Here is a 22,703-nt window from a genome sequence, read left to right on the forward strand (position 1 = left end):
CAGCCAAGCAGCAGCCAGGGCTTGTTTGGTCTATTTTAGTTACAAGGGAATCTCTTTATGCCTGAGTAGTATCTTTTTTTCTCTCCTCCTTCAAACAGCTGATTAGAATCATCTCTGGGAATCCACTTGAGTCTGCATTGCCAAAGATGAATAGCTCGATCATATTTATGTGCGTGCATTTGAGGAGAGAGAAGCTGCTGTGTTGGATACGATTGCACCAGGTACGCAACAGACTGATGGGTTCGTTCGTAATTCGTTATCCCCAAGCAATCAGACCTTCTGTTTTAAACTCTTCATAATCTCCGAGAAATATAGTGTGTGTGTGTGAGAGAGAGAGAGAGAGAGAAACATGGTGGTGCTGGTGAAAGATGCTGGATTGATTTGGTGCACAGAAACCAAAGTCCTGTGAATATCCCTTTAACCAGGTACAGTATGAACAGTGGCAATACAGGCATCTCCTATGCTTTGCTGCAATCCTGATTTCAACATTAACCATTATAATGACTTGTCAGTCCTGTATTCCAGTCAGTCATTTACTTCTCTGCTGCAAATTCTTGTAGTGCTGGGTCTTCTGATATGATAATTGTATTTTAGGAACTGGACTGAGACCCCACCCCTAGCTCATTCTATCGGCCCTCAGATAACATCTCTCAGTCGTTACTGACCAAGACTGAATTTGAACAGCTTGGATGTGGAGAGCTTTGTAGCCCAGTATCATTCCACTGACTCATCTTGTCCTTCCTGCGCTTTGTAAATGCCAGAAAGAAGTACTTAAGGATTTTAAAAATTATTTGATATGGGGGGAGGGATAGCTCAGTGGTTTGAGCATTGGCCTGCTGAACCTAGGGTTGTAAATTCAATCCTTGAGGGGGCCATTTAGGGGTCTGGGAATTGGTCCTACTTTGAGCAGGGGATTGGACTAGGTACTCCTGAGGTCCCTTCCAACCCTGACATTCCATGATACTAGGCAAGTGGCCTTCTGAGAGACTGTTTTTATTAACATTATATTTTCACGGTAGACAATATACCAGCAGACCTGTTATCACTCGATTACCTCTTTTCATTCCCTCTGGGGCACCTGGCATTGGTCACTGTCAGAAGACAGGATATTGGGTTAGATGGACCTTTGGTCTGACCCAGTATGGATGATATTATGTTCTTCTGATCTGTTCCTACAGAAGATGCTCCAAGTTGATAGTTCTGCAGGCTTTACAGTCAAATGGTCAATATGTATTGCACTATCCATTCATTCATCTTCTGGTATCTAGACACAGGTAATACTTTGCAATCTCATAGCATCTTCTGTCTGAGGATCTCGAAGCGTTCTACACACAGTAAAACTTAAGGAACAGCTGGATGAAATAATTTGCCCAAAGCCACAGAGCAAGTCAGTTGCAGAATTGGGAACAGGGCTGGGAGTCTTTACTCCCAGTCCCTTCTCAGGTCATTCTGCTCTTTTGTCTTAATGGTCATGTTAATGTCTAGAAAAGCTGAGAGATTGCCCAGCTTATAAAGGCAGAGTAGGTGAAATTTGCTATTTTTATATTGCTAACAGTGTTCTACATCTAGTAATGATAATTGAAGTCATTGGTTCATGTGGGTGCAAGGGATCTGCCTGTGTGGATCCAGCTGCAGAATCAGGGCCTAAGACTTCAGCTTCCACTTGGTGGAGATAGAAAACTCCAGTAATAAGACTGATTTCTCTTCTGGAAATCTGACTGTGATTTTAGTAGAAACTTCAGTCCTGTGGTCCTTAGATTGCACTAAAGGTGGGTCTCCATGTTTGGAACAGCTAAAGATGAGCCACTCCCGTTAGAGGCATTATAACAGTCAGATCAGGGGCCTGGGAGCTTGGTCTACTGGGTTCTCTCCCCAGCTCTTGGACTAACTCTGGGCAAGTCACTTCACCTCTTAATTCCAATATTGATAACTCAGGATATTCTTGTTAAAATAGTAAATATATATACACCCACACAAGAGCTTTGGAAGGAATATAAAGCTCAAGCTTCAGGGCATAAACAATCTTCTAACTGTTGGGGGGCTAGGGGGAAATTCCCTAGGGGCAGGCTTCCCCGTAACCAGGTTCCTTCTAATTTTTCTCACCAATGTGCGGAATGAATTTTGTTATGTGCACCAATATGGAGGTGATGTGTGACACCTCATCTTCATTTTGGTGTACATAGCAAAATTAATGTGGTGGGGCTGAGGGGTTTGGAGTGTGGGAGGGGGCTCAGGGCCAGGGCAGAGGATTGGGGTGCAGGCGTGTGAAGGCTTTGCCTGAGGGTGCAGGCTCGGGTGGGGCTGGGGATGAGGGAGTTGGGATGCAGGAGGGTGCTCCGGGGCTACAGCAGGGAGGACTCTCCCCTCCCCCCCAGCTCTCTCCCCACAGCAACGCCAGGGCTGGGGCTGCAGGACAGGTGCACCTCCCCCCAGGGGCTGTGTTTGGGCTGGGGGAGGGGTGCAGTGGCAGGGCCAGGCCAGGGTCCCCTGGTTGCTTCTGGGTCAGGGCTAGGCTGGGCCTGTCCCGGCCGCAGCAAGTCCCTAGGCAGATTCTCTGAGCACCTGTGTGGCGCTAAGAAGGCTGCCGTGCATCCGCGTAACTCACAGGGCACTTAATCCATAACTGCCTGCTGCAGGGTTTCTTTCTCTGCAGCGTTTGGTGCTGATCATTGTTGGAGACAGGCTGCTGCTCTAGATAGGAGTTGCCAGACCAGATTACACCACTGTATCTTAGGGCTTGTCTACACTTGAAAAGCTACAGCAGCACAGCTGCAGTGTAGACACTATCTATACTGAGGGGAGAAGTTCTCCAGTCAGCATGGGTAATCCACCCCCCGAGAGGTGCTATTCTTCCATTGACATAGCACAGTGTACACTAGAGTTATTAGTGACGTTGCTCAGGGCTGTGGATTTTTCTCACCCCATAGCAACATAGCTGAGTCGACTTAACTTTGTGTAGAGCAGGCTTTGATTTATCCCTGTTGAAAAGAGGTTGGTGATTAATGTTTGCAGAGTACTTGGAGATGAAAGAGCTAGAGAAGAGCAAAATTATTGTTGAAGTGGTTTTGAAAGTAGCAAGATGATTGAGTTGCTGCTGCAGTTAAATGTGTTCATAGTGGGTCTCAACCTCTGCCTTCTGAGATGATCTGACTTGTTCATAATTTTGCTTAGTCTGGACATTAAGGTCCCATTTCCAAAGGAGTTGAGCCCCTGAAGCTCTCATTGACCACTGTGAGAGCTGGGGTAGCACAGTACCTCTGAAAATCAAACCACAACATTTTTTTAGTATGGAAAAAATAAGTCACTGGATTTAAGTATTTTCCATCTCAAGTTATAACTGATGGAAAGGGAATGAAGGAAGGATGGTTTTATGGTAGAGACCTGTGAGTCAGGAGATTTGGCTCCCTTTGTAATCTTGCCCAGGTTGCCTCCGTTTCTCCACCCTAGCATGAGATCCTTTCTTCAGAGTGGGGTAGGAAAGCTAAGTGAATAAAGGGCCCCAATCCTCTGACGAGTGCTATGGAAGGACAAAGCATTAGTAGTTTGCTATTAGTAGAGGGATGCAGAGTGTTTTGTGCAAGGAGTTTGCTGCTAGTCTTTATCCCTCATGTCATTGTGGAGCCGTGATTTATTAGAAGTCATTTCTGTCATGTCTTTGATATCATTTGTCTTTGTTCCATGCTGCGTGTCCTGCAGAGTAGATCTATTTTAATCCAGATTTAGGAGTAACGCCTCGTCCTGGTTGCATGAGCCCCAGACTTGTTACTATTTAAGTAATGCAGAGTTGGCTGAATCAAATCCAGCATAAAATGAAACCTTGCGAAACTGTGAAGAGATGTCAAGCGCTTATAACCCGAGCATTTTTTATGAGTCAGACTGTAGCAGAAACTTCAGCCCACTTGTCAAACTATTTAGAGCTCTGTCCTGATCTGAGGTCCACGTAGTGCATTATTAGTGCAAACTTGCAAAACCAGCTGCTGTGCTTGTGCTGAAATGGATTTGATGAGGTATTTGGTGCTGAATATCTAAGTGGGATCAAGCCACTGGTGAACAGTCTCTTTAGCTGATACTCTGTCTGGCTCCTACAATAGAGCGTAACCCTCCCTCCCCCCACAATTATTGATTGAGAAAAGCAGCTACTGGGCAGGTGCATTAGAGTTTTGGTGTACTGCTTTGTTGCATGTGTGGGGTGACCCTATTGATTCAGTGGGGAAAAAGATGGATTAATTTTACATGGTGTCCACAGATCTATCAACTACAGGTTTCCTTTGACCTTGACGTGGCAGACCACAAAGACTACGATTCCAATATTAAGGAGTCTCTGAGTACTCATTGACAGTCCATCTTTTACTTTTCCTGTCCTATGTTTTTACATCGTACTCCCTGGAGTACAGGCTAGTGGTTAGAGCAAGAGATTGGGACTCAGGTCTCCTGGGTGCCATTACTGGCTCCACATCTCGCATGGGCACATTCCGTGATTCTTAGTACGACGAAAAACTGTACTGCACTGTGAATGCTTTCGTTGGGTATTGTGGGAGAATCTGTACTTCTTTTCTGGGGATTTATAGAGGAAAGGAACAAACCTGGGAATTCACACAATGCAGCTAGTTCCAGGTAGCCATGCTCCTTATTTCAGCATCTAGCCTGGACCTTACAAGTGTCATAGCATAGGTCACGCTCTGGATAGGACCCCATATTGTAATACCAGTTGAGATGCAGGTCAGATACAGAAATGAGGAGGTGACTGCCTGGAACGTACTGGCCAAAGAGTTGATAAATTAAGCCTGTACTTAACTGCTTTGCTGGATCAGGGTCAGAGGCAGGATCAAGACTCTAATACTAGCCTCCTCTGCCCATTCACACTATCACCGTTGGCGTGGAAACCCTTTCGTCTGTGCGTCTCCTGGCCCCCAGAATAGCCTCCCTTCATCTCTCCGCCTTACTGACTTCCCATCTCACATAACATCTCAACTGAAAAACATCTCCTCTCCTTCTTGTGCCTCTTAATCTTGCTATTCCTCTGCTATTTATTATTTACATTTATTCTTAGGCTTGGAAGGGTTAGATTTTTATCGGTACGTGTTGATTTCATCGTAGGCACAGAAACTGATGGAAAAAATGTTTCCATCCAAGATGATAGAGATTGACAGCTAGGCAGAGTAGGTAAAATGCTGCTTGAGAACTTGAAAGTTTGATTTAAGGCTATTCACTTTATATTATTTGATGTGTGATTTTGTGTTTTAACAATTATAAAGCTGAGATTTTTTGAATATCCGCATCTAAGTAATTGTCTGACCACCCATAATTTCCCACAACTGTGAACATTTAAATGAATGAAAATTGGGGAAAAAAATGATTACAACTGTTCTGTGAAATTTTGAAAATTTAAATTGATAAAAGTAGAAAAAAATTCTTAAAAATAAATCTCAGTATTGTCCTTTGAAATTATGAAAGGATAAAAATCGAATTCTGCCAAATCTATATTTTTGGAGAGTACAGTTTGTGAGAAAAACAGCACAGAAGATGTTTTGTTGTAGAACAGGGGGCAGCCTTAAGGGCAGAGTCTGTCCCTTGAGCATGTCTGGCTTTTGAATGGATGAGACGTGTATATTGTGTTCAGGTTTAATCCAGTTCAGCCAGGTGTGAAAATGGATGGCAATCCATCTGTGGTGATGCCAAGGGAAGAATTTTTCTCCTACTAAAGGAATTTCATACTAGAAAGAGAGATGCATTCTCAGATAGGAATAATTTATAATGATCTTTGTTTAAATGCTGCTTATAGCATTCTGCTACAGCCTCTCTATGTGATCTTGGGCTAGTTGCTTCCCTCTGTGCCTCAGTTTCCCACCTTTTTAAAGTAAGAATAGCACCTTCAGGGGGAAATTGCAAGGATTATTATTTGTAAAGGACTTTGCGATCCACTGAAAAGCAGAGTGGCAATGCAGAGAGTTGATATAGTGAAGGCAGAATTGAAAACGAAGTCTTGATTCAGTGTATATTGAAATTGCTTTATTCTCCCTCCTCCTTCCCCATCCCGATTAGTGTGTTCTGAAAAATATCTGGAGCTGGAATGAGATGCAGTAAATCATGAACGCTGAGGAAAACAAAAAGCAACACTGTGTAATAGAGACCAGATGTCTTACTGACTCTCCAGTATTCCTGTTTCCTTGCCAGTTGTAATGCTACAGTGCTAACAGTCTTTATTCAAGGCAGGCAGGACAGGGTTTTTTATTTTAAATGCCATCAGTCTGTCCCAGGTCTCCCTAAGCTCTTACAAGGAGTCACAAAAAACAATGGTAAAGAGTTCTGTGGCACCTTATAGGCTAGCAAACGTATTGGAGCCTGAGAAGGTGCCACAGAACTCTCTGCTGCTTTTACAGATCCAGACTAACATGGCTACCCCCCTGATACTTGACAAAAAACAATGCACTTCAAGGGCTTTGTGAACATTTCACTGCTTCATGTATGAAATTCTATATTAATTGGGTACTTTCCTTTTTTTTGTGTTAAATCGCTGACTTCTGCGGAGTTCCACCGGGTGGGAATTGTGGGTGAAGTAGGAATCACAAGAATTCAGTTCAGGTTGCTTTCTAGATTATATTGCTTCATTGTGTGTAGCTAGCTGGTGGGTTTGTTATCCTAATGCGCACAGCGATTTAGAATGGGGGAGCTAAGCTGAGGTCTCAAAGCTGCAAACTGAAGTAAAGTGCACGTTGTAATATGTTTAACTGTTGAGAACCACAGAAAAATATAGAGGAGGATGAAGGCAAACAATGCATGCATTCCCTAGTTGGGATGTTATAGAGCATTTAGAGAGGGAGATATTTCTTTGGCTTTCTCCAAACTGTCCCAATTACAGACATATCACTGACTAAACCAGGTGCGAGATGGTTGATCTAGAATAGATTGTGTCAAGGAGATACAGAAATAAGTCAGATAATCCTGGCTTTAAACTTTAGTTCTAAGAACTAAAGAAATGCCCTGCACTGGTTCCAGTGCTAGAACTGTCATGGGGAGGGGACCCAGTAAGCCTGTGTATTGAATTTGGCTCTCACAGTTCTCTAATCCAAGCTGAAGCCTAGGGTGACCAGACAGCAAGTGTTGAAAATCAGGACGGGGTCAGGGGTAATAGGAGCCTATATAAGAAAAAGACCCCAAAATTGGGACTGTCCCTATAAAATGAGGACATCTGGTCACCCTACTGTGAACCCACTGAGCAGTTGCAAGTCTCTCACCATCTTTCTCCTTTTATTGCTGATTTAGCACCACTTATAAGCAGCGCCTTTTGTTGTGTTGTTCCTGAGCAACCATTGCTTCCCAAAGAGAAGGCTTTTGGGCTGTGTGGGGGTGATAAGGGATTTGGGGATTTTTTCTGGGCTTTGCAGCTGCTGCATTTCAAGATTTACACAGTGGTGGAAGCCACCTTGTGCCTTGATGAGAATCTAGGTGGCATGTATAAAGCTGTTCTAGATGCCACACGGGGTGCAGTAGCCCAAGTCTTGGTAACTTTAAGGGGGTTTTACAGCTCAGCATTTCAGTGTGATCGTTTTCTTGTCTGTAATGATTTTGGAACATGACAAAGGTGTTCTGGGCCGTTTAAATAAATTAAAGATAAAATCTTAAACATTTCTATTTCTAATAGGGTCCACTGAGCATGCACACCTCCAACTTTTATGACCCTTTAACCAGGGACCATCTTACGGTTTAGGGAAGAAGGTGCTGCTGAAAGGGTGTAGAAATCAGACCATGGAGTTGCTTCCCTATCTGGACCTGTTGCTAAATGGTGTATTTTACTCCCTTCCAGGTCTTCTTTTGGCCGATGTGTTGCAAAGCTAGTACAGAATAATCTCTTACTCTGCTGTGCCTAATACTGGCCCTTGTTGTTTTATTTGTAGTACAGCGCCCCTCCATTGCACTAGATACTGTATGTACATGTAGTAAGGGACCATACCCATTTTGGAGTGCAGAATAGACAAGACAGATTTTTGGGCATTAGGGGGAGGGAGATAGACGGGGACTGAAACACAGGGAGATGAAGTGATTTGCTCAGGGTCACGCAGAGCTGGGAACTGAGCTTAAATCTCCTGAGTCTCAGTCCAGTGTCTTAACCGCGTGGCCATGCTTCCTTCCTAGCTTTCATATACTTAAGTTTAAAAATAAGCATGTGGGAAAAGAGTTGTTTAAATGGATCCCTATAATATTTTTCCTCTGCAACCTAACAAGAAGCTTGTCAAAAGCATTTCTCTGCATTCAAAAAACAAAAAAAAACAACAACAAAAACCCAGAGAGTCTGGGACTATAAAAGCCCTCTGTGATAGTGTGTTAGATTGTTTTATTAGTCAGGGATGACTGGTTAGCATGGTATAAAAGGTAGTTTTGCACTTGGCATGTGGCTGATGATCTAGAGTTGGTCTTTAACAGATGCCACAGCTGATTTTTTTTTATTAGTTGGTGTTTGTCATCGCAGTTGGCTTGATGTTAACATTTTAAGGATTCCAGCTTGCAGAGATCCCTTGGCGTGGCTTCCCCCTGCCATAGGCAAACGACAATATCTGCTTTTGTGCCACAGTCCTAGTCCTTTGTTGAAATATAGAGGAAGAGCTCTCCCTTGTCCATGTATTGATAGTGTTGAGTTTTCATGGGGCAAAGCAGAGCTAATTAAGGAGGGAAAATAATTTTCTTGTGTTTTCCGGATGGTTAGAATCTAATTACCACAAACATTCAAAGCATGTAGGGTAGGCACCAAAGGAAATGGTGCACACACTGGAAAAGTAACATACAAATGCTATGTATGTTACTTCTGTTCAGAAAGGGTGAAAGATGCAGTTACATGCTTCAAATGACTAGAAAGATTGATAGGACCTTGCTGAGATTTGATCAAACTTCATTTACCCAGAAGTTAGAACAAAAGCAGTTTTTCTGTTAGAAGAAGAAGAAAAAAATCTTCATTTTACAAATGAAATAGATAAGTTAATGGCTAAGCATCCCTATATTACTTGTATTCAATTCCAGTATTTGAAAAGGAACTCTTGGATATTTTTGCGGATGAATTCATTCCTCCTGTCTTGTCATGGCAAGCCAAGGACAATAAGATAGGAATGTAATTATTAGAATTTTACCTAAGTGAGAGAGAGGATGGTCCAGTGGTTAGGGTACTAGCCTCGGACCTGGAGACCTGCATTCAAGTCCCTGCTCTGTCCCAAACTTCCTCTGTGACTTTGAGGGGTCACTTAGGTTCTCTGTACCTCAGTTCCTTATTTGTAAAGTGAGAAGACTAGTTCTTTCCTACCTTGTGCGTGTTGAGGATAAATGCAGACTGTGAGACTGAACTCAGATACAAGGGGACCTAATAAGTACCTTAGAAAATCTCTCCAACAGCTGTGGGATGTGAGTAGATATTCCCACTACACAGATGGGGAAATGGAGGTACAGAAAGTTGAAAGGATTCTCCCGATGCTAATGGTGCAGCACGGGATCTATCTTTCATTCCTTAGGCTAGGGAAAATCCAAACTGTTATACCCTTTTGAACAGACCCCAAAATCTTTTTATTTACTTACTATTATCATTATAGGTTTTTTTCTTGTTTTTTCATTATTTTCTGTGGAGTTTGGACCTTGACTGTATCTTGACCAAGAAATTTGGGCCTTGACAAAAAATAGACTACCTCTGCCTTAGATGTTAAGCTTTGGTTGGACAGTTACAGTAAACAATCTGCCTTAGGAAAACTAACTTAAGGCCCTCTCATTAATTTGTTTCAGAATTATCTTCTGAATCTACAAAGAGCAATGGCTTTTTTCTTAAAGGTGGGTGGGAAAGAAGAAGAATAGATCTTCTGGCAGCATGCGGAAGTAACCATGTGATTGGTTGCCCTCAAGTGGTTTATGTCATGGATTAGCAGATAAACATGGTATTCACTCTTAGAAATAAATAAACCAACTAATTAAATTAGCAAGGAAGTCTCTTGTCCTAGGCCCTGTGCCCTGCCAGTAAGGATTTTGTAGGCTGTAAATATGGAGTCTGGAGTCAGATTGGGAATGGAGAGGCTGAAAACTGTTCAGTGAACTCTTTCCACAGCAAATAATTATACTGTGTTTGGATGTGACTGTGAGGGGGCAGGAAATAGGTATCCTACTAAAATACTTATACATTTGAAAAAGGTGGTGTCACTATATGGTGATTGATAGCAATCTTCTTGTACCGTATAAACAAGGAAAGGAAAGTGGTCAGAACTGCAATAACAAACATTTATTGAAAGGAATGTCTGGTTAAAAAAAGATACTTCCACTTGGCCCTGGGTTTCCTTGTTTCTGGTTGACTGTAGTAGGATATATTGTTGCAGTTATGATTGAGATGACAAAAGTAGGAAGTGTTTCCAACTCTTGGTTTTAGCTTTATTTAAAAAAAAAAAGTAATATTAAAAATGTGTGAATTGTAGGGGGCGGGGCATAGGCCAGGTATCTGAATGTGGGGCTTGGAGAAAGAATTCTTGTTCTAATTGTTGTTCTTGCAAGTCACTTAATCTCAATTTCTCAGCATAATACAGGGATAACACTTACCTACCTCCCAGGAGTGTCAGGCGACTTAGCGTTCAAAGTGCTAGGTAAGCGCTAAGTCTTAATCAGTCACAAGAGGGAATTAAAATGAAAAAAGCTGAGCGGGGAGGGATTTATTACATTCTAGTTATGAACAAAGCGCACTGGATACACCCAGCTGGGTGTATAAAGCCATAATCCCATTAATGGCTACGTAACCTTGCAAAATTCCTTTAGTGTGAGGTTAAGAGTTTCCTGGTTATTTTCTTTTGCTTTTTGCAAATCAAGGCTTGGCAGAAAGGGTCTAAAGGCCAAATGTGATCTACTTCAAGATAAGCCTCATTGCTGTAAATTGTGCATATACTAGAGGTTTTCCCTATTGTAGTTGCACCAATGGGTGTGCCATCCCTCTGCAGACAAGACCCTAGCCAAAAAATGTTCACTCCAGATTGTCTCAACTCTAAATATCTTCTGAGGTACATCTCAAAAAGAGTGCACCAACATGCACCTAGCAGGCTTAGCAGCAGGTTAATGGGCAGATGCTCTCTCTCCTCTTCCCAGAATGGTGTCATTGACTGCCTTTCCCGTTGCTTTCATTTCAGCTTTGAAGTGTGCAGACCTGCCAACTGCTATGGGTGACGCTATTGTAGACGCAGCCCCTGGGACAGCGGTGGATCAGTTATCCAGCCCAGTGCTACAAGGAAATGGAGGGACTCCTCTCAGTGTCATCAGAGAAGGCGTTGGGGAGTTGGCGGTTATCGACCCAGAGGTGGCGAAGAAAGCCTGCGAAGAGGTCCTGGAGAAGGTGAAGCTGATGCATGGGGTCTCCTCAGACAGTGTGGCTAAATCAGATGATGTCAACGAAACGGAGAGTGCTCCACGGACCAACCTGGAACTAGTCAATGGAGACGTCGGAGATGGCTGTGAAATCAAATGCTTGGACGACCCACCTGGCACGCCTTCCAGGATCCGGGAGGAGGATGAGACCATGGCCAACACAGTGAAAAGCGCCCGGAGGCGGCAGAAGAACAACTCGGCTAAGCAGTCCTGGCTACTCAGGCTCTTTGAATCCAAACTCTTTGATATCTCCATGGCCATTTCATACTTGTACAATTCAAAAGAGCCGGGGGTACAAGCTTATATTGGAAATAGGTTGTTTTGCTTTAGGAATGAGGAGGTGGACTTCTACCTGCCACAGCTTCTAAACATGTACATCCATATGGATGAAGATGTTGGCGATGCTATCAAACCCTACATTGTGCACCGCTGTCGGCAAAGCATCAACTTTTCCCTCCAGTGTGCCCTGCTCCTGGGTGCCTACTCCTCGGACATGCACATCTCAACTCAGCGACACTCCCGTGGGACCAAACTGCGGAAGCTCATCCTTTCTGATGAGTTGAAGCCGGCTCACAAAAAGAGGGAGCTGCCGTCTCTGAGCCCGGCGCCCGACATGGGGTTGTCACCTTCCAAAAGGACTCACCAGAGGTCCAAGTCAGACGCCACAGCTAGCATCAGCCTGAGCAGCAATTTGAAACGGACCGCCAGCAATCCCAAAGTTGAGAGCGAGGATGAGGTAATGTTGGAGTCTCTCTGTGAAGGGTGTGTCTGCAACAGTATAGGTGCATTTGAGCCTGATCTCATAACTCTTCCTCTGCTAGAAATTTTTATATTAACCAGTGCAAATGGTGTAAATTTCATTTACTTTTTTCCCCCAAGCAAAGCAGCATTATGTGCTGTAGCCATAGCTGGAAAACGTAGAGCCTGTTCCTGCAGGAAATCTCTTCTGTAATAAAAGAATACTTTGCTCTTCTCTAATGCCTTTTCTCTGAGGGTGCTACAGGTATCTTTACAAAGATAGGTGAGTATCGTTCCCCTGCTTTACTGATGGGGAAGCTAGGAAAGGAAGGATGACCTTATGGTTAAGGTAATGGGCTGGGATTCAGGAGCTCTGGGTTCAGTTTCTAAGCTACATATTTCCTGTATGACCTTGGGTAAGTCATTTAATCTTCATCTTCATTTTGCTGTCTGTACAGAGGGAGACAACTGTTTCCTACCTTACAAGGTTCTTGGAAAGATAAACTTATTGTTTATGAGGTGTTCCAATTCAACAAGAATGGGCCTATATAAGTAGATAGTTAAGGACACGGTGATTTAGTGCTACAGCTAAGAATAGAACCCAGACTCCTGTTCCCCAGCTCTGAGCCCTAGCTGGCTCCTATTACAGGGAGGTCCCTTGTACATTTAGCAGATATATACAGGAATGCTTTGTGCTTGTTAGTTATAGCTATGGAAGCTGGCCTCATGACCATTGTTCATATGAATGGGTCTCTCAATGATCAGTCTTTTCTCTGATAAATTGGTTAATAAATATGATGAGCACATCTGTAAAATACAGCTGGAGACTAATCTTGGGTTCCTCATTCCCTGAAGTTTTTGTTTTGAATTGGTGCATTAGGGCTTGCTGTTGGTGACCTTGAGAGCTCATCTTGGGAGGATCATTGGTATGAAATTGCAGGCTTGATGCAAAGCATAGAATGAATATTTCAAGCCTCTGCTGAACTTTCATTCCCTGTCTCTGTCATTTGCATCAAGGAAGGAGTTGCAGAGAGATTCAGAACAGAGGGCTGTTAATATCCAAGGTCTGTGGGAATGCACCTGTAGCTGAATGCATCCGGCAGGGGAAGGGAAGGCCCCCAATTTCAGCACAGAGTAGCTGCCCTTCATAGTCACCTCTGAGGAGGATTCCATCGAGGTGTTCAAAAATAATCCTGTGCAAAACAAAACTGCCTGTGTGCAAATAAGCCCAGACAACTCCACCAGGTCTAGTCTCAGTCACTGTCCAAAATGAATGTCTGAAGCTATTGTCTTTGCTTTTGAGAAGAGAATCATGACATTTTTATATTGGCTGCCTTTCTTGTTCCACAAATTGCCTGTTGTAATTGGTCCTCCTTTTCCTCCCAGCCATAAAGCAGAGGAAACCCAAACTGTGTTATGTCGCAAGAGTTAGGCTGTGTGTGATGCTATGCCAATTTGCAGTGTCTAGTGTTAATGCAGCTTAATGCTAAGCAGTATTGAATAAGGACTAAATCAAACTTGCATGTACATGTACATTTCCATGTTATACTTCCAGACCTGAATGGCTCTCAAAGGCCTTGTGATTGTCTGGGTGACACTGGTTATTTTTAAGTGTCGAGAATTATGCATGTAGACATAGATTTCATATAGCCTTTGCAACCATATTGTTGTCTTTACTGAGTGCTTTATCTGTTTGTTTATTTCTGATGCTTTATTTTGAGCTACATTTCTTACAAAAGGAATCTAGGCCCCCCTACATCCTTTTCACAGGTCTGGCAGATAGTCTTTCCTAAGAAAAGGATAAAGCTGTGTCCTTGGTTTTTGAGGGAGGGAAAGGAGAGGAAAAATCTGGTAATCTGAGCTTTATTACATTGCTTTCAAATGACCTTGATGTTTTCTCCACATGTTCTTTTGGAACCCAAGGTAATGAGGAGTGCAAGTCTTCTTTCCAGTGCTACGGTGTTAGTGGGCAAGAGACCAGGGAGTTGAGGTGTAGAGTGCAGATCAGTGAGGTGTGCTCAACAAATTGGAGAGAAGCAATGCATCACTTGCACTGTCTTAACTTAAGCAGTTGAAATACTCTCTTGGGGAGTGAATCATCTAACCAGAAGGGATAATTAAACAGCTGGCAGAGAATTAGGCTTGTTACACCTATGCATTACTCCACAGGTTCAAATCACAGAAGGGCTGTCTCAGCCCTTGATCTTTCCAAGACTGATAAAATTTAATTCCATACTTTCTCTGGATGTAGGTCTGTTTTTCAAAGGCTCCTCTGAATAATAGACAACCAAGTTCCTCTCTGCTCTGTCTAGACACTAAAGATCTTGTGATTGTTTCTGTGACAGCAGGGAGTTTAGCTGACATCCTTGGCTAATGATCCCCATCCCCTCTGTTATGCAGTCTGTTTTGTGAATGTCAGAGGAGGCCATGTAATTCTTGTATGTATAGAACTTGTGAAAGTTTTCTTTGTGAGCCTTCAAGAAAGAGGCTCTACAGAAACATGAAGTATTAATTATATCAGCTGAACACAGCCTGTCCAGTTAGTGGTTAAAAAGTCCTGTTTTCCCAACCCTGCAAATGTGCATGTCATGAGCCAAGGGGAAGGCACTATGTGGGTAGGGTAAGTGAATGTTTCATGTCCCTGACAGTTCACTGTTTGGTAGAAAACATCTGGCTGACAGAAAGCAGGACACGTGGAGGTCTCCTTAGCTCATACTGGCTGCAGCTGCTCACATAATGGAAACTGAAGCTTTCATCTATAATTTATGTAAAGCTGCACTGAAAAGAGTTTCTCTTGGCAATGTTTAAAACCTATTTCAGTCCAGAGGCCACGCAAGCCTTTTAAATGGTGTATGGCAATGGAGGAGGCCTCAGCTATCCAGGCTCTTTAAAAACTTTCCCAGCTTTAGAACGTTCAAGAGGCTGGTTAAGATCCTCCGTTTTCTGTTTAAATTCCTAGAAACATTGTTGTCTTGTGTTAAAACAGCTAAATTCCTATGAAAACAGACTCTCCTGCAGACTGTCAGATGGTTTTAAGAGTCAGCTATTTAGTGTTAAGTAATTCTCAGTCACTTCATCTTTGCACTTGGAGCAGTGTCAGCGTACAGGGCTAAGGTGTCTCTAAACTCCCCCTACCCCCCTGCCATATTCTGGGTCTGTGCAGAGCCCTGCCCCATGGGTGCAAGTATGCCCTAACTTATGATGCGTTTTCCATGGCTCCTGGGAAGATGAGAATAGCTGTAGTGCAGTGCACTCCAACTAGCTCCTCAACATACACTAGGTGCACGGTCCTTCTAGAGCCCTGTGCAGGGGGATCTTGGGGTGTGTGTGTGGGTGTTTTCAGCCTCTCTGTGCCACTAGAACAGCATAGGGTATTAGCATAAATGAGTATCGGGCCCAGAGGCTCTAACTGCCCCAGTGAATTGTTGCTGCTGTTAAGATTCTGTTTGGAGAATTTGACCAGCACGGAGTGCTGCAAGCACTGAACAGGTGGATGAGCAGCAGAGGCAGCGAAGTCTCCACCAGTAACATGTCACTCTTCACTTCAGCCCTTGCTGATCTCATTTAATTTGGTCATGAACCATAAGAAATATACTTTAATCACCCCCCATGAGAGAGTTTCTCTGCCTTTTTTCTGACTCCTCAAAATTCTGTCTTTTAGAGATTGCAGAACATGATTATATAACGAAAACTTGTTTTGGGATTAAGATTAAGAAAGTGGTTACTGGCAAAGTTCATGACTGAGCTTTCCTTCAACTCTGATCTTATTGACGATGCCCTCATCCAAACATCTGGTCCTACACTGGCATCATCCTGCTGGGGACATTAATTAAATATTCAGATTTGCCTCGTTTTTAAACCTGTAAAAACGTCAGATGTGACCAGGCCAGGGATAAAGATTTAAACTTCCATCAATTGGCCTATACTGTTATCAGAATCCTTCTGTAGCACTATAAACTTATACCTGGCTTTACAAACTTAAATGCAACCATGTCGTATATATATAAAAAGACAAATTCAGGACAGCAGTTCAGGAAAGAACAGGTGTGGGGGATGGAACCGAGCGCCAGATTTTTTGAGAAAAGTAAATCATTCCGTTCTCTCTAATCTGGTCTAGGAGAATGTTTAAACTAAAAACAATGGGAGTTGACTAACTTCTGCACTAGGAAAAAGCCTGTAGGAATCAGGAAGAACTGAAACAGTGGGATAATTAATGAACTGGTTTGAATAAGGATGAATCTATAATTCAAAGATTATTATTGCTCCGCCATCCTTGTTTATGGACCCTTAAATGAGACACACGTTCGTACTGCTTCTGGTTTACTCAAGCCTCTGTCGGTACCTTCAGTTCTGGATTAAACTAGTCCAGTTTAAAGCAGGCATTAATACTTTTTTATTTTAAATGCATTCCTTTTAGAACATAATCAGGTGGGATGTTAGTACAGTCCGATGCCCCCAAGCAATCTGGTGCCAGCATGCTTCACAGGTCTGGCTAGTGCAGGTTGAATGAGAGACTGGGGTAGAGAGTACTTCTGGAGCTCAGAGGCATGGTGCTACAACCCAACTGGTAAACAAGTATGTAGGAGTTAGCATAGTAACACTAGAGATAAGGGTTACCTTGATTTTTATGGTGAGACAATTGGGTTTCTGTACAAAGCTGTAATAAATCACCATTTCTATTGAGATACGAAAGTACTTCCTGTTCTTCATCTTAAGTGCAAGTCTCTGCCCCCTAATGGCTTCCTTGCAGATGAATGCCATAGTATCTTGTGAGCATGTCAAATTGGGCTAGGAATACATGATGGAAAGCAGATGGGTTCTTTTGCTCCCTGGAATATAAACCACATATCCTGTTAATTGTCAGTCATCAAGCAATCCTGTAACTAGATCTTTATTCCCCTCTGTCTTCCCCTGCACTCCACCCCCCCCCCCCCAAAGATTTTAGGTTCTTGAAAATATTAGATTTTATTAAAATATTCTTTCCACTAACGTTGAACAATCATGAAATGGTTTTGAGGTGCCTTCTAAACTAGCAGGTTGGGAATTTTCCAGCCCTGTGACTTCTTCATGCCTCTTTGCTGTTTAACCAGAACTGTCTCTTCCTTGTGGGAAAGACCTGCTTTCAGGTGTTCATTTAAATATACATGCTTGTTTCACATTGGGCCAGTTTGAGCTCTGATGTAGTACATGCAGCTCCCATTGAAGTCAGTGGAATTATGCCAGGGATGAATTTGGCCTTTCATGTGCTGCTCCCTGAGACTGTAGCATTTTATTACTGCATACTGCTCTTTCAGTTAAGATCTTCTTGTTCCACTTGTCACGTCATACTGCGTAACCTCAGTAATAACCATACATGAGGTGCATTATTTCAAGTGCTCTTGCTTGTGTTTCTTTTTAATTCTTGCCAGATTGTGCAGTCAAAACTGAACCTCATGACAAGTTTTAATGGTGTATATTTTCTCCTGTATTTGTTTTCCTTCAACGTGTGTGGGGGCTTTTTGCAAAAGCTGCAAGGCTGAAATGGGTGGCATTGTCACTTTGAATCCTTCTGGCTCGGGGAACAGACTGAGTTGCTGTTGTCTTCTCCGTTCCTAGAATCTTTTCCTTGGCTTTCCCTATCAAGGCATTTCTGATGCTTTCACCACTACCACGGGGGCTGTAAGTTAGGGTGACCAGATGACAAGAACAAAATATAGGGATACATGGTGGGGGAGGGAGGAGCTGAAGCGTGCCAAAAAAGAAAAAAAAGCCGAAGTGCAAAATATCAGGACAAATGGCCTCCCAGCCATACATCTGATTTTATCAGAATGTCTGGTCACCCTACTCTGGGTTTGCCTGCTCACCAGCTCAAATGAGCATCCAGCACTGTCTGTATTTGGACACTGGTTACAGTTACTTAGTAACCTTAATTTTCCACCTGAAAAACTTGATACCTGGACACATGAGTACTTGCTGTAACTTGATTCAGAAGCAGAAACAGAAGACAGTGGAATACTGTCCAGTGCTCCATTCATAGAAAACAGTCTGGAATGCCATTGTTGGGCACATACCACCTACGAAATGTCTGAGAACATCCTGTAACATGACAGGATTCCTACAATCTTCCCAGCGAAGAAGCCGTACGATACAGATGCCCTACAATTTCAGAGATGTTGCTGTTATCTATCTCTTCATAATGTAGGTCTCCATTGGAGTTTTCCATTGAGTATTTGCTACAAAAATTCTGCTTGAACAGCATTCATGCACCAGCTCTTTTTGCTTGAGGGGACTCCTCTTTCCCCACTCCTCTCCTTTGTCATGGGCATCACTGTCCTTCCTGTCACTTGAGTTTACAGCCGTGATGTCTCTCTTTCTTTCTTTACGTCATGTCCAGAATTCCTCCCTTCCCCTTTATCCCTGCTAGAAATCAGAGGTGCCAAGGTGGGACCAGGAGGCAGTGTGATGCGCTTTCCACAAACAGTGCACCTACTAACCAGTTCTCGGTGGCAAATGATGATTTATTGACGGGCAAATTGTCTACGGTCTACAGCACCTATAAATCAGCCTTGTAAAATTCTACTTGCTGAGGATGAATAACTGTCTTTGGCGGAAAAATTATATATTGTCGTCATAAAGAGTTGGCAAGTAAATGTTGTGCTTCGGCTGGAAAGTGATCCCTGGGAGTTTTGTTAGTACCGGAGCACGCTGTTGATAGTGGAAAGAAATCTGGTTTTTGCATCACCTCAGACTTTAAGGTCAGAAGGGACCATTATGGTGATCTAGTCTGACCTCGTGCACAACGCAGGCCACAGAATCTCACCCACCCACTCCTGGAACAAACCCCTAACCTGTGTCTGAGTTACTGAAGTCCTTAAATCGTGGTTTAAAAACCTCAAGCTGCAGAGAATCCTCCAGCAAGTGATCCGTGCCCCATGCTGCAGAGGAAGGCGAAAAACCTCCAGAGCCTCTGCCAATCTGCCCTGGAGGAAAATTCCTTCCCGACCCCAAATATGGCGATCAGTTAAACCCTGAGCATGTGGGCAAGACTCACCAGCCAGCACCCACCTTATTTGCTGACAAGATAACTTCAGTCTATATCGAACACCATTTGGAAACCGTGCTTGCTTATTCAGCCATGGCAATAGTTCTCAGAAACTCCAAGTCACAATTTAGGTCTAATATTTTTAAGGACCCCCCCCCCCCTTTTTCTCAATTGAAACATAAGGGATCAGTGTCTTGCAGTCTTTTCTGGCTCTGCAACCTTTGTGCAGGGAGATCTGCATGCTGCATTTCTGGGAGAAGAGTTGCTGTAGTGAGAACTCTGGGAATGATGTCACCATGGTGGGGCAGGGTAAAGAGAGGCCATTGCTTGCTGACTCGGTGAATGTGTCAAATTAACTGGGGGAGTAAGGTCACGTCACCAAGCAGAGTTTCCCCTGAGTAGCAACAAGGTGGATTTGGCAGTTCTGTTGGTAAAACTAGTCTGCACAAAGAGTTCTGGCCAGAGCTAACTGGAGTGAAAGTTATGACTCTGTTTCTTAGGAATTTCTAGCCTTTTGTACAAGGGTTTAGTGTTGTGTTGCAAACAGCTTTTACTGTTTGCAATTGGAAACCAGCACATCTTATGTCAGTTGATTAAATTTCAATAATATTGACCCCAGTTAAGGCTTTTTATTTTTTTGGGAGGTGGGAAGTTTAAATTTAAAGTGAAGGAAGTCGTCTCATCTGCTGATGAGTTTCATTTCTTGGTTTTGTTTAAATAAAGAAAACAAGTTTTGTTTTCTCAAATCCCCGCCATAAGCCTAATAGGATTTACTATAAAGATGCAGACCATTTTCCTGAGTGCCCTTAGAAATGAGGTTTGTTGCAAAAATAAAAAATGCTTCCCTTACAATATGTAAACATGTCCACATTAGTTTCCTCGTGAACTTCCGTGTAGCTGGAGCTGGCAAATATCAGTGGTAGTGCTACATTAACCAGTTCCATAGCTGATGTCCTGCAGGTCCAGCCTGCTATTTTACAATATTTTGGTATAGGAGGCAATGGTAGAGCTCAGCTTTTGGGGATCTGCACTCTGTGCTGGAAGAGCGGGGGCTGACAATGCTGTATAGACAGTCCTCGTTTTCAGCACCTCCCAATATTTCTACTTATCATCTTTGTGCTTCTATATATCATCTTTGTACTTCGAAAACGCCGTACATACATTAAGCCATACGGCTCCCTCTGAGGTAGGTAAGTAAATGGACTCCATCTCTCAACAACTGTGCAGATTCTCTTGATTTTGCCAGTCCAGGGTCCCAACAGCCAATGCTCTTCAGTTTTGAGTTTGCAGCATCCACTGGGATTAAAGTTCTGATCTTCCACGTTAGCCCTTCTGGTGTCCCGCAATCCTGACCCTCTGCAACCCTTCTCCATTCCAGTCTTCTCTCTAAACTCCCAACCCTTCTAGTGCACCTCACTCCTGATTTTCGCTAAGCTCTTTGAGAAATGGACATTCTTGTTCTGAGTTTGTACAACGGCGAGTACAATTGAATCCTGGGCCCCATTGCAATACAATTAATAAATAATCTGTATATATCGCACCACTGAACTGTGTTACTTCAAACTGAGCAGTGATTTTTTTTTTTTTTTTTTTTTTGAAGGGAGAGATGTGGACATAAATCACTAAGAACATAGTTCTTTCAGAGATGAGTTCATACAGGGTCTCTTTTTGGAACGACTGTATGTTTTAATAAAAAAATAACTTAGGCCTTGTCTAAAGTTACTAAGCAGTATTTTGTCTTCAGTGTCACGTGACATAATGAGAGCGCGCTTGTGATGAAGGACAGTGCTGCACTTTGTTAGGCTCTGCAAAAAAGAGATCCAACTGAAATTCCTCCTAGAATCTTTGTCATGGAGAATAGCAGCAAAGTAATCTTTTTGTATGGCTCATTCACTCCCTCGTGCCTGTCCCCCCCTCCTCCTGCCACCCACACGATTCTAAAAACTAGAGAGGAAAAGGAATCTGATTTTTTTCCTTCTAATTCAGTAAATTAAAACCATCTAATCTAAATGGAAATTTTGTCGTTAACTACAGACCTGCCCAAGCTCTTACTCTGAATTAGGAGTTGATAGTTCCTGAGTCCTCACAGAATCTGCTCCTAATTTAGTTTGCTGCACATAAGACAGAATGTTTATTGGAGCCGGTTCAACTAGTAAGGTAAAAATTTTAAGTAGAAAACTGCTAATTGAATAATAGTTAAGAATCTAGGCTGGCTGCCAAGAAAAAGTATTGAAAACCAGATCTTTTAAATGCCAGCTTCTCTGCAGCTGGTTAGAAACGTTTCAGCTTGGTATGGCAAAGTAGCTCAGAGCTTTGGAATAATACCAGTTTGAAACTAAATGTGAAGGCATTGATATCGGTGTCTTCAGCACCATTAGCAATGTCTTAAGTGGTGCTAGAGCATTGTGTAAATACAAATCTCTCTGCACTTCATATAAAAACTAATCCTCTAGAAGTATTCTGAATCTAAAACCTCCTTTTTATTAGTTGTAAACATTCTCTCCCTTTCCCCCCACCTTGCTGTCCTAGCATCCAGGATCTGGTTCCCCATCCCCTTTTAAAACAAAAGGACATTAGTTTTGCAATGCATTATAACAGTAACATGGAGCTAGTACAACAATAAAGGTTATATGAACAGTAAGGAAAGGGAGGAAGTATGCCTTGGTGTTATGGTCCAGGAGACAGGCATGGGCAGCAGAACTCAGTTCTGTTCTGCTAGTGTCCATGTGACCCTGGACAGGTCACTCAGCTGCTCTGTGCCTCAGTTCCCCATCTGTAAGTTGGGGACGCACCTGGGGCCATGCCATGCACTTGGTTGGAGCCTCTAGGCACTACCATAATACAAATAATAATGGTCAGATGGCCACTTGTGCTAGAAGTACCTCTAGGGGTATCAAGTAAGATGACTTGGATACCTTGATTACGTAGTGCACAGTTATAAATGTTGAGATCCTTGCAGGAAGGATTCTTGAGAAGTGAAAGTGACTTTTAAATGAAACCAGACATATCTAGCTTTGTAAATTTTACAAAGATCACTTAAATTATTTTTCACTATCATGATGAGCTGTGTTCATTGGGTAGAAAACTTGTGCTGAGCATTATTCTTAAATGTTTCAACGCTCTACAGGTGAGAGCCTGATGCTTGAAAATCATAAGCAGTTCATTAAAAATAAACTTCAAATTTGATTTTGAGTCTCTTCTTGCAGAGAGAAATACATGGTGAAAATGAACAGGCAAAAGGCACTTGTAATGAATGGTCAGAGGCTGCAAGTGTCCATGAATGTGCTATGAAACTTCAGGTTTTTATGAGAAAGTCCAGAGAGTTTAATGTTCAGGGCTTCTTGTTGCCCTGGTGACAAATGTGGATATTTACCAATGGTTCGCAGATGTCATATCTATACCTCTGAGTTGCTGGGGAGAAGTGTTGGCTTTTGGCCTGCTTTGAACACACTCATTTTCCTGCTGTTTTGTTTTTTAAAGCAATTTCTTGGCAGGCTACGTGAAGGTAGGCTGGCAGCACATTAGCACAAACAAAGGGAAACTAACTGACTACCGAACTGAAGCACCAAGTAGT

At 42.8% G+C, this 22,703-nt stretch overlaps 1 protein-coding gene across 4 annotated transcripts in view; it reads left to right on the plus strand.

Moving 5' to 3' along the window:
• The window catches only part of PI4KB (phosphatidylinositol 4-kinase beta), a 56,110-nt gene that overhangs the window by 3,235 nt on the left and 30,172 nt on the right, over window positions 1-22,703 (plus strand). For all 4 annotated transcript variants that reach the window (XR_003997638.1, XM_030541744.1, XM_030541746.1 and 1 more), the window contains exons 2-3: window positions 99-221; window positions 11,136-12,106. Coding sequence is in view for 3 of the 4 variants with exons in the window: in XM_030541744.1 (XP_030397604.1) it covers window positions 11,165-12,106 (942 nt within the window). In the remaining variant the exon portion in view is untranslated. The remainder of the gene's footprint in view (window positions 1-98; window positions 222-11,135; window positions 12,107-22,703) is intronic.

Source organism: Gopherus evgoodei, chromosome 24, assembly GCF_007399415.2.
Source record: "Gopherus evgoodei ecotype Sinaloan lineage chromosome 24, rGopEvg1_v1.p, whole genome shotgun sequence".
NCBI lineage: Eukaryota > Metazoa > Chordata > Testudines > Testudinidae > Gopherus > Gopherus evgoodei.